Source organism: Oculina patagonica, unplaced genomic scaffold (assembly GCF_052425735.1).
Source record: "Oculina patagonica isolate OP01 unplaced genomic scaffold, crgOcupat unplaced281, whole genome shotgun sequence".
In the NCBI taxonomy this organism is placed as follows: domain Eukaryota; kingdom Metazoa; phylum Cnidaria; class Anthozoa; order Scleractinia; family Oculinidae; genus Oculina; species Oculina patagonica.
The window spans coordinates 1-13,135 of record NW_027558125.1 but is presented as its reverse complement, the minus strand read 5'-3'; the positions used below and the strand labels follow the sequence as shown (position 1 = coordinate 13,135).

Sequence of the window (13,135 nt, the reverse complement as noted above, 5' to 3'; positions counted from 1 at the left end):
GGTTAAATAAAGCGAGAAAAACAACAGAACGGTAACTACATCCTGGGTATTCCTGTTTTAAGGAGCTACGTCACTGATAACCCATCTTGAAAAAACTGACAAGTTTTTTCAAGTTTGTCGTTCGCAATCTGTCTAAATCTACTTCATCAGTCGAAACCATTCTTGGTTATTTTCGCCGTTTTATTACTCCTTTGTTGTTTATCTATATCACTTAACTATTATTTTGAAGTTTTCTTCAATTAAGAATTAATCAGAAAAATGACTTCAAATACCGTGAGATTGCTCCTTCAAACCGTAAGGTATGAGCCAAGGCTATTAATTGAAAGTATATTCTCCCTAATGATTGCAAAGTATTTCTTTTTAATGAAGTGTTGAGAATTTGGCGTTGCATCAAGGCATTCCCTGTCTGTCCTTGTTGTTATTTTTTTATTCTCTTCAACGTTTGCTTGAAGGACCTTCGTCACGAACAATGCATCTTGAATACACTGGCTTTTTTTAAGTTTCTTGTTCGAAAAACGTCTTAATCTTCGTCAGTCAAAGCTTTCTTTGTTTATTTTCTGGTTTTTGGTTAATCCATTGGCGTTCTTCTACCTTAGAAATTTATTATTTTGAGGTTTCCTTCTATTTGAAACTGATCATAAAAATGACTTAAAATACCGTGAATATGGCTCCTTTCACGTTATGTTGGCATTTGGTGTCCACTTTTGAGAACTATGGCCCTGTGAGAGGCGACACTCGCAGTAAAGTGTTGTCGTTTCCATTTGTTTTACTTTTATGCACATCTGATAAAGTGGAAAGCACAGTGGCCTATTGGTTAGACTTAAAATCGAGCGGTCCTGGTATGAGCCCTGGCCTGGACGCCCGCCTGATGGGTCACTTTGCTCAAACTTTACCTTTATTACGATGACGTCTGCTTTTCCAAAGTTGATGCAAATAGTGATCATTTCAGAGTTGTTCAATCAAGTCTTACTTCTGACCCCGATGTCATTTACGAGCAACTAAATGGTTTGAAACTGAAATGAAGAAAATGGCTTTCCAAGCAACGAGCATTTGCTGAAAGCCTTATCAAAAGCTGCGTAAACTGGCATGTATTTGTCACGGATCTAGATCTTAGTAGCTATCTGTATATGTTGATTACACGTGTTAAAACACGAATTATTTATCACCAAGTGATTCAGTTGAGAAAGCCAAATGCAATGTTAATGATGGAATATTGATTTTGTAACATGTCCCTTTCGAAAAGGAGCACAATTTATTTGCTCCAGATACACAAAAATCAATTTTGAAAAGAAAACATTAAAAATTCATGATGATCGCTTATAAGCTTTTTTCTTTCATTAAAGTTCTTTTAAATCAAAGTGGTGTACGTGTATTGATTCAATTCACTGTGAGTACAAATTGAGAAAAAAGTAATCTAATGGCAGCAGTCTAGAGTGTCCTTGAAAGGCAGAAATCAGCTGAATACGTAAAAAACAGAAACCAATGCCGAGAAAATAATGACGGCCTGGAGAATAGTAGCTGTTTCGGAAATTATGCAAAGTTTTGTCTTGAACTTTTTAATTATGCAAAATTTTGTCGTAATCATCTTGGACCAAAAAGCGATTGGACTCCTGGCTGTGGTAATATAGATCGACTCTTTTGAAAATTTCTCTTTGCATTTTTATTCTCACAATTTCCGGCACGAACGTTGTCGGCATACAAAACCGTCAAAATAGCTCTTGTTAGCCCCATATTCAATGAGCATAGTCGAAAAAAAGAAACAATTTGTGAACTTGACCATGCAGAAACTTTTATTCATGTGCAGTATGGTGGCCCATCAGTGCCATAGTATTTTACGCTGCATTTTAACATTTTTTTTCCTTTTTTATATTATTTTTTATTGTTTTATGCTTATTTTATATTTTTCTCTATTTTTTTTATTCTTTTTCATTTTATTTCCTTTATTTTTATTTTTGTTTTTAATTATTTTTATTTTTTATTTAACTTTACTTATTTTTTTTTCATTTAATTTTTATTCATTTTATTAGTTTTTTTTTTTTTTTTTCAAAAAAAATAATAAAAAACGGCTGTGGCCCACAAGTGCCATAGCAAAAAAAAAAAAAATTAAAATGCCGTGGCCCAGGAGTGCCATAGCCCATGATGCATTGGGAAGGAGTAGTTAAACAACATGGCGGCGCGGATAAGGAACGATACATGGAAAGAAGATGAAGAACTGACGCAGGATTAAGGGGAATACCTGAAACGGGCTGAAAAGAGATGACATTTTTAGCATAGAAAAAGCAGGTGACAGGCCAACACAGAATACTTTGTTCGTGACATTTGTACATTTGCCGTTCTGATTAGATTTGGTCGGCCAATTTATTTTTGCTTCTCTTTTGTTTAAAAAGGGCACTATACGCTGTCAGCTGTATTATAAGGAGTAGTTTTAAGTTGAATAGAGTCGTAAGACTGCCGCCCAGCAAACGTGCTGCGGACATAAGACTGCACGGTTTCCCGTAAGTCATATTTGGCTCATTCATTTTTACAAGATATGTTTTTAGCTCTCAAAATATTCACTCTGGGAGGACAAGGATGTTGATTACTTGCATTCTAAATTTGTAACGCCAGGTTTGTCTGTTTATGGCGTTGCACAGTGTGTTGCTTCCTTTCACTTGATGGCATTTCTTTTGTCTAGTTTTAGCCAGAGACTGCATAGCTTTACTTCGAAAAAGCTATGACCTTGTTTTAGAGAGACGTTAAACATGTGTTGTTTAGAAATATACAGTCGAAGCTCTCTTAACGGACACTCTCGTAAGCGGACAGCTCTACTTACGGCCGCCTTGTCTGAAACCCCGTTTTAACTCCCATACAAACTCTGTATTTCTACATTCTCGTAAGCGGACATTCCCGTAAGCGGCCGCGGACACTTTCAGAGATTACGACTTAGACTTTTTCTTTGTTTTTAAGCTCCCGTAAGCGGACGGCCCAAAGAAAATCCTATTAACTACCCTTGTATCTTGTTTTTGTAAATAAACTTCACATCGCCATTCGTCACAGTGATTTTACAGTAGTTAAAGTATCATATTTTAGTGCTTGTTTTGTCGTCATCCACGTCTGCCCGGTTATTGTTAGCTGGGCAAGTTCCCGTAAGCGGCCATCTTTCCCCTACACTTCTAGTGGCCGCTAGATCAAAATCTAATACAGAACGGCAAATGTACAAATTTTACGAACAAAGTATTCTGTGTTGGCCTGTCACCTGCTTTTTCTATGCTAAAAATGTCATCTCTTTTCAGCCCGTTTCAGGTATTCCCCTTAATCCTGCGTCAGTTCTTCATCTTCTTTCCATGTATCTTTCCTTATCCGCGCCGCCATGTTGTTTAACTACTCCTTCCCAATGCATCATGGGCTATGGCACTCCTGGGCCACGGCATTTTTTTTTTTTTTGAAAATAAAAAATAAATCAAATAAAATGAATAAAAATTAAATGAAAAAAAGATAAGTAAAGTAAAATAAAAAATAAAAATAATTAAAAATAAAGGAAATAAAATGAAAAAGAATAAAAAAAATTAGAAAAAAATATAAAATAAGCATAAAACAATAAAAAATAATATAAAAAAGGGAAAAAATGTTAAAATACAGCGTAAAATACTATGGCACTGATGGGCCACCATAGTGCAGTGTTAACTGAAAAGTGCAGAACTTTATTTTATAGCAAGATAATTTGCCATTGTAATAATAATACATCGCACGTTTGATTTTTAGTAGAATGTCGATATGTTATTTTCTTTGTTTTACTTGTTTCCCAATTCCCAGTCAAGAGCGTTAATCTGTATGGTGTTCAATGTCGATTCAATTGACTGGTCAGTGCATGTAAAATTGTTTTCTAATTTAAAGTGTAATCTACATGGTCGAAGATCATGTAAGTGACGATTTTTTTTAATTTGCTGGAAATAAATTTATCTGTTGTTTTCTAGTATTAAAACTCAGTGATGTTTTACACTTCACTGGAAATGACATCATATTTAAATAATCAAAATAAACCATTCGAAAGAGTCATGTTTGTGGTTGAATTTTGAAATAGTTTTGTTATTAAAAGATGGTATTTTTCATTGAGTATTACAACGAGATTCCACTGTCATTGGAGTCATGAAACAGAAATTTGTTGCATTTTTTGTTTTTATTCTTGCATAGTCTACATAATAATAATAATAACATTTATAGTGCGCAAATTTCATATATAAAATGTTCAAATGCGCATTACAAGATTAAAAACGGAATAAAAAAAGCTAAAAACTAAAATTACAATTAAGAGTAAACTTACAATGAATTTAAAAAGCTAAAGCTACAATTAAAGGTAAACTTACAATGATTTTAAAAAGCTAAAATTACAATTATTAAAAGTAAAATATAATTTAAAAACAACTATGATAAAAATGAACGACGAAAAAGGTGTGTTTTTAGCTTAGCTTTAAAAATAGTAACAGTGCTGGCACTTCTTATTTATAAGAGACTTACAACGCCAAATCTTATCGAGCTAAAATCAGGATCACACATTACATTCAGTGTACGTCTATTGACGATTTTTTAATCGCCAACTGTTTCCGATATGATTATAGGAGTCATGAAACAGAAATTTGGTGCATTTTTTGTTTTTATTCTTGCATAGTCTACATATTTATAAGAGACTTACAACGCCAAATCTTATCAAGCTAAAATCAGGATCACACATTACATTCAGTGTACGTCTATTGACGATTTTTTAATCGCCAACTGTTTCCGATATGATTATTGGAGTCATGAAACAGAAATTTGTTGCATTTTTTGTTTTTATTCTTGCATAGTCTACATATTTATAAGGGACTTACAACGCCAAATCTTATCAAGCTAAAATCAGGATCACACATTACATTCAGTGTACGTCTATTGACGATTTTTTAATCGCCAACTGTTTCCGGGACAGTCAGTCTCGAGCGAACTGACAACCTTGGCCTTATGCATCTTGCTTCCAAACTTGTAAAGGAGCTGACTGCTGCTGGGAATGACAAAGTCGCAGTTGATGTTCTTTGCTCTCAAACAAAGTCGCTCTAGATAGTCATCGCACTGTGGAGTGGATAAAAGCTATTAGATAAGTAGGTGTTGATGAACTATGACAGTTTCATGACATGTTATATAAAGGTGTTAGTGGAGTAGCTTACTTGGTCAACAGGCGATCAATAAACAGAATTTTCATCGATTTTACCCAGGACTGGTGTTAATTCAAATTTCATGTTTTTGATAATTATAAGGCCCCTTCCACACTGACCAGGGGAAATTTGAAAACGGAGAAATTTGAAAACGCCGGGTTAATTGTTTTCCGTCCACATTAACCCGGGTAAATTTGAAAACGATGCCCACTTTGGAGTGCGTTTTTTAAAAGCTCCGTTTTCGGTGACCAAAAACGCCGTTTCATCGTGGATGGTTGGCCTATCCGGGTAAAAAAGTTGTTTCAAATTTACCCGGGTCAGTGTGGACGGGGCCTTATTTACCCGATCTGGTTGTTTTGTTGTATTAAAATCCCTTCCAGTAAGTTTATCAGTGGTCTCTTTTTAAGCTTCTTTGCCAATTCTTACATATGAATTTCTTTTAGTTATCTTCATTTTTATCCTTATTTGGTGAGGTGAAGACTAATAACTTGTAAATTAGATTGTAATTTGTAATTTTTACTAGGCTTCGAACTACGAGAATGACAAACAGCTATAATTTTTTGATTTTGAAATTAAATTGCTGAAGACTAAGAAAAGCAGCTTAAGGGAGAAAATGCAAGATTTCGTGCGAGAAAGGACATTTACTTTAACTGAGTACTTTTCTAGTTCTGTTATTAAATTTATCGATGCACTTTGATTGTTTTGTGTTGGACGTGGACGCTTAAAGGATTGCCGTCAACTGACAGCTGACTCCGGGTAATTGAACCATTACGACCCTCCTAAATGCTTAGACAGACTGGGATTAGAAAGCATGCCACCTGCATTAGATATTCGAAAACAAAACTCAACGATGGAAAGTTAAATTTTTCATCTGCACTTAAAGGCCAGTGCTATTTGAACCTCTTTTTCTCGTCTCTAACTGAAAATTAAAATCTGCAGTTGATTTGGTGACCGTTATGGTTAAAAGTCGACTAAAAGGCTAGTCAATTTCGGATATAATTGGTTAAATTTAATTCGGTTTCAGCACAATTAGCGATGACAATTAAATATTTACAAACTTTACCAGTTTTTATAATGTGACAAAATTGAACCTGATCAAAACCTGCGGTCTGCTAATGGGTCACAATTTTATCTTCTGTCTCTTACATTTTCCGTTTACAAAGTGTAAGGATGGCACTGCATTCTTTAAAATGGTGAAGCATTTCTACTGAAATTGCCGAAACGATGATAGCAGTTTGAACTAATAGATTTGGAACGTAACCTACCATATCAGGCCGTGGGAGTCTGGTATGGAGAAAACGTTCTAAACCTTGCTCAGTTTGAATGAAACGGGGCATAAAAAATGAAATTGATTGTTAGTTAAGGGTGTCACAAGCCAAACGTGCCATAAGCCAAAGGCGGTAAATAAACTAACACTGAAAATAAAAAAAACACAAATTCCTCGAAGTTCATGGACAATTTGACAGCCGGTCTTCATTTAATCCTTAGCTCAAAACAAATGTATCACTTTATTTTTCGAGCTAGCAAGTGATTCACATTATTTTTTTATCAATTTAGAATTGCCAAACCAAATTAAAATCATGAGCAATTCCCAGGATTAGTACCAAATCACTTCAACAAGTATATGAAAGTCTTCTTTCCAATATTTACCTGTCTGTTAAGTTTCCTTTTTCCTTGCCAAAAAGGACCACTGAATGCCTCACTGTATGATTTCAGCGTCGACGAAACCGCAAAGGCTATTATTAAGAGAAATGTAACGCTCTTTCTGTTCATCTTGTTTTAATCTGGTGGAACTAACGCTTGGTAGTGGTCAAATTTAATTCAAGGCCTACTCGGCGTAATTTATATGATATCCCCCAGCAATAGTTTTTGTCTAAGTCTTTCATATCATTCGCTTCCTCTCCATTATATCTCCTTGAAGTTATTTGGAACAACTAATGGCGCTATATAGTTTCCTAGAAAATAATCCAAGAAGCTTGCTATAATGATCTGAAGTATTTTTCAAGCCTCAAAGCTCTGATTCCCAGGTGTTATCCTGAGCACGTCGAATAAGACTAAGTGAAATGTATGTTATATGAATTTTAGCTCAGATCATTTCCAAGTACATTAGTTAAGACTGTGTCCGCCAGTTGATGATTTGCTGTACTCTCATCGCTTTGTCAATTACTGTACCGATAGACCACCGATACTGTTCATTATTTTAACAACAAGACAGCCGGCGCGTATTTTAAATAATCTACACAGTTGTATGTTTACGTCTTTTTTTGTTTCGCAGAAAAGTATACCGCGATTTTCCATAACAAAACCACAATTTGACTTATGCATATTTTAATTGTGTTGACCGGGAAATGAGAAACAAAATCGCTTATGTCTGTGGAAATAAGTAGCGTATTAAGAAAAATACGAAAGCTATCGTATTCGAAAATTTAACCTTACACAAGTAATAAGAGAAAAGTAGCCAATAAGAACCAACATCAACTCTACATCAAACTTACATGAATCGATGAAAACCAGGTGAATGTTGCGCGCGTAATAATGACGTATTAACGGAAGAAACTGTGAATTGAATAAATAAAGCTAAGGACCCTGAAAGCAACATTAAACAAAAGGACTTTGTATGACATTTAATGCGATTATGTCTGCTAGCAAGACAACGTAAATTCATTTGAAGGCATGTTTTTTTATTTTCTATTAGGCTATCTTCCGGCGCTAATGGATTTGAAGTGGCTTTTGTGAGAAGTTTAGATTTCGAAGTTAAATTTATGAAAATACAAATGTGCAATGAGATTATATGAATCAGAAATTTCGCCTGGCAAGGCCCAGCCTTTTTGACAGTGGATTTAAATTTTGATTTTTTTTTTTGACAAATATATTACAAATTAGGCAATTAAACGGATAATCACATGCTGGTGATACTGCATACGAATTTTTAATTTGCGCTTGAAATCTATTTGTGCGCACAAGCGTATTTGTGGTATAGTTGTGAAAAGCATAGCCATATAGGACATAATATGTAAAAAGCTGAAATATCAGTTCAACCGGCTTACCAATTATTTAACTTTTATTATTTTAACTTAATATTTTACAACAGGTTTTATTTTAGATAATTTTAGTCACTTTTTTTACATTATTACTTTTCTTATCAGATTCCAAAAAGCCCTGAACTGAAAGAAGCATGGATTTATAGACTCGTACGTTGGGCTAAAAGAGTAGCATAATAAATATCCAGGAGTAAAGAGTACTGCTTAGAAATAAAGCTTTCTATATACCAATATCTCCGAATCCAGCCCAGATTTTTTGTAGTATAGCGATACCTATTTTGAAACGTTTTTAAGACTGATCAGATGCTATATTTTAAAAGCCTTTACCACATGACAGACTAAAAAAATCTATATTGGAATTGCAAAAAATAGAAATAACCTGTTCCTGATCAGACTGGAATGATTCGTGATCCTCTTTTTCCGGATAAAAATGTGAAAAATACCCATCCAGCGACCTGTATTACTTATATCCTAAAGATTAACCCCGACCCCACACCACCTTTTCGGAACTTATCGAACTGAATTATTGTCTCAAACGTGGTAAAAAGAATGACATAGAATTTCATTAAACTCTCATTGTCACTTGGTTAGTTCATTAATTTTTTAGGTAAACAAAGTGAACCTTATTAAATTTTGAGATCTATTTCTGTGAAAACAAATATATAGATGAGGTTACTGAAATATTAACTCACAGTAAAATTTTGTAGTTCACAATTGCATTAAGCTACAGCTTATAAGCCTTGGTAGGCAGTCATATATGAAGTTCAATTTTCTTATAATCCCGTTTGGTCAAAGGTGATTCGAAAACAAGATATCCACCAAAATATGAGATTTGTAAAAAAACGTTTTTTATTTTATTTACAAAATTCATGCTTTTGTCAATTGAGGTGCTAATAAGGTAAAAGAAATAAACAAAATTCATTTAACTTTATTTAAAAACATTTCAGTTATTTTGACAGTTCGCAATCAAGCATGCCTTGAAATCTTTCAAACTTTGATGTTCCATTATTCCGGTGTAAAATATTCTAAATATTCCAGATATACTTTTCTTGTTTGCGGTAAAATTGCATAAACTGTATTTGAACATACAGTATTCCGATAACTGTTATCATTTTCATCCAGTTTGCATGCAGGTTAAAAATATTGTTTTAGGAAACTTATATTGGATCTATTCCTGAAGACAAAGGATAAATAATACATTTGGAAATTATATATATTCACTGTCGAAATAAGAAGAATTATGAAAATCTTAAAGCAGGTTCTGTCTGGTGCCAAAAACAGTGAAAAAGTTCTTTGTGGTATAATGTCCTAAAAATAATAACGGACATATATACCTACTAATGTCAATAAGGTTGAAAACGTAAATATTAAAATGTGAAATCATAATTTCACACCATGCACCCTGAATTATTAGTTTCCCTCAGCAAACATGCACCAAATAAAACAATAGGAACATAATAAAATTTGTATTCTCCTGGTGAGGTTCTCCGTATTGAAATATTTACTTTTAATAACATAGAAACTGTATTTTTCTGTTGATTTCTCTCAATTAAAATATTTACTTTTAATAACATGGTTCTTTGTTGCGTCTACCAATCACACATTGATTGTTATACACTAGCTTCTTCCAGTGAAATGTAAGCATCCCTGCATGATATGAATTTCACTGTCAGAATTTTTTAAAATTTATGCAGTTCTTGAGCAATACGGAACTACCCTGACTTCGGCCACGAGAAAAAAGCTTACCAACAGACGTGGTAATCATATTCCAATCTTAAACGACAATTCGTTTCTTTTCAGAAGTATAATCTTAGCTAGCAAAGCAGCAACAAAAAAAAATAATTCCACTCTGAAATCGATTCTCTCCTTGTAGCATAGCTGAGCGTCGATAAATTGCGCAATTTTACCGCATTAGTCACATAAACTCGGAAAGAAAATGAACCACAGCGAAGACAACAAGGAATTCAACGATTCCAACAAAGCGACTGTAACAGAATCATCGATCGGTTACTTCATTTGTGCAGTGAACGTTCCAATGTGTCTAGCATCACTCTTCGGGAACGCTGCTGTGTTGACAGCCATTTGGAAGACGCCTTCGCTTCACCTTCCTGAGCACCTCTTGCTAGCAAGCCTTGCTTTAACAGATTTTGCTGTTGGCTTAATGGTTCAACCTTTATTCATATCTCTCAAACTTGCAAGTCTTGCAGGATGGCAAGCGTTCGAAGAAGCAATTTTTTCCGTTTATCCATTTACCGTTTGGTACCTATGCGGAGTTTCCTTCCTCACAGTCACTGCCATAACAGCTGATCGCTTCCTCGCTCTTAAGCTGCACCTAAGATATCACGTTGCAGTGACACATTCAAGAGCTGGCCTGGCTGTAGCCGCTATCTGGACGGTCCATGGGTGTATTTCCAGTTTGCGATTATGGTACACGAAGGCTTTTTACCCGACGGTAGCTTTTACTACTTTTTCCTGCCTTGTGGGATCGTTCGCCGCTTATTTGCACATTTTCCGTATAGTTCGAAGACATCAAGCACTGATTCACAGCCAAGAAATACAAGAAAGTGGAAAACAACACAGAATGATGTCTCGATTGAAAAAATCTATTTGGAATACTTTTTATGTTTATTGCATTTTCTTCTTGTGCTACGCTCCGCACGTTGCCTTTATGATTGTGACATTTCTCGAGGAAAGATGGTGGTTTCCCACTGTTGTGGATTTTACCTCGACCGTAGTTTTTCTCAACTCCACTATAAACCCTTTATTGTACTGCTGGCGAGTTCGTGAAATACGTAATGCAGTAAAAAATGTTTTAACTCAGTTGTATTGTAAATAACACAACTGTAATAATTTAATTATATAGACGTTTGTTTTAGTGCACTTTTTTCGATTCTAATGCCTCTTGTTTTGCCCAAAGATTAATCCTCTTTCGTTTCACGAAAACTAAAAGCTTTAATGTTGTTCTTTTTTATAAAGTAAAGATTTATTTATTTTTGAGTTATTTTTTTCAAAATAGCTCTTTAGTCGGCGCGATGGACCTGTAATCAGTGAAGTATGTGGGTTTGTCACACCAATCAGATTTCAGGTACTATCGGAACCAATCAAATTGTAGTTTATAAAGGGGAAGCAAACTGACGTAGTCAGCAATTTCGTTCGAAGTTTTTAGATTAGAAGGAGGCGGAATCGGTGAGTTGTGATTTAACCCTGGATTAAAAACGTTTTTCGTAACGCCCGCCTGCTTACAACGCACACGCCGTGAGAAAAAGGCCCAACAATAACTTTTTATTCGTCTTATTCGAGCGTACGTTTGGAGAGGCTAGCTTTCCTGACCGTAGTAAAAATAACAAATAACATTTGCACAAAGCAGATTTGAAGAATAATGTTGTCATTACTTTTGCCGTCCGCTTTGCGAAGTTCGTTGGGAAATTGGAAAGTTTGTTATGAAGTTGCCAAAATAGGTTGCGAGTTTGTGAATCAAATTGTGAGCTTCGATACAAAGTTCCCAACTTCGTCCCGAAATTAATAAAACCTTCTATAATTATGTTATCAAAAAGGGCTTTGCTACGCTAAACTGTTGGAAACAAATGTCATAAAAATAAAAAACTTTTATGTTCAGCGAGCCGTAAACATGTTGTCTCGAACAAATTAGTCTGTCGCGTCGCGTCGGCTTCGATTAAAATCAATAAACCATCCAGTTTCATCCGGTTTACAAACGCAGAAGACTTGAAATTGAAGACAGTGAAGATTATGCCTCACAGAAATCGTGAAATATGTGTTTTCATACAAAAAAGTTAAAATTTGACCAAATTTCTACCTGCATCAAATTTAGTTATCGCCAAATCACTTGCGTGATCGCTGATGCGAAACGTTGTCTTGCACTTCAAGCTACTTCAACTTTCCTTGACAAGCTCTAAAATCTTCGAGTTCAGAAATCGCCATGACTTTCGAGCAACATGTCTTGTATCTCCTCAACTACCAAAACTTCGAAAGTTCAGTCGGGCCGAAGTTGGGAACTTATCGGAGTTCGCAATTTGATTCGCAAACTCGCAACGTAATTGGCAACTTCATAACAAAGTTTCCAATTTCTCAACAAACTTCGCAAAGCGGGCGGCCAAAGTAAACTGAAATCAACTGTAAAACATCTCGTTCAAATATTTAATGAACCGGTACAAGTATTAACTTTGCTGTTAAAAGCAACTACAATCGATAGCAAAAACAGAATAAGAGCGTGCCATTCCGTGACAGTTTGATATCTCAATTAGTTCTTGTTTGTTGAATAGAATTTAGGTTGTAAATGAAAGAAAATCTTTGTTGAACAGTTCTGACAGGAAAAAAAGACTCCAGGTATACTGCGTTTTAAAGAACTTTCCCGAAGAAAGTGGTTTTTGATTTGATGCGTTTATTACTTCGTTTATTATAGTACTTTTCGTTCAATGTCTGTATGGAAACGTGGCTTTTTCGAGAAAAACAAGGGTATCGTGTTACGTTCGTTTTTAAAAAACAAAGGTCTCATGTTACAAAAGTGAGAAAAACAACAATATCATGTTTCAGTGTTTGGCAAAAATCCAAAAGTATTTCGTAACAAACAAAAGTAACACGTTACGGTTGCTACAAAGCTAGCAACAAAATAACCGCTTAAACAGAATAAGAACGTGCCATTTTGTGACATTTTGATAATTGAATTAGTTTTTGTTTTTCAATTAAATGACGAAAATTTACGTATTGAATAAAACAGTTCTGATGTATCAAAATGCACGTAAAAGTTATTTTGTTTGCAAGCAAATTTTGTGCAAAAAAGTGACTCCGTGGGCCGCCATACACAAATGGCTCAACCCATGGCATAAACCATCCCAACAGGACAATCACCCAGTTTCACCCCAAGCCACCCCATAAATTGAAAAAATAACTCCTGCACGCTTAGCGTGCCTATGT

The 13,135-nt window shown here is 34.9% G+C and overlaps 1 protein-coding gene across 1 annotated transcript; it reads left to right on the top strand.

Annotated features, from left to right (window-relative positions):
* Nucleotides 1-10,139: 10,139 nt before the first annotated feature.
* LOC144640373 (adenosine receptor A3-like) lies at nt 10,140-10,598 on the top strand (the record flags this gene model as incomplete). The annotated part of the gene is made up of 1 exon (XM_078499543.1): nt 10,140-10,598. A coding segment is annotated over exon 1 (459 nt), but the record flags the coding sequence as incomplete, so codon positions are not given.
* Nucleotides 10,599-13,135: the final 2,537 nt, after the last annotated feature.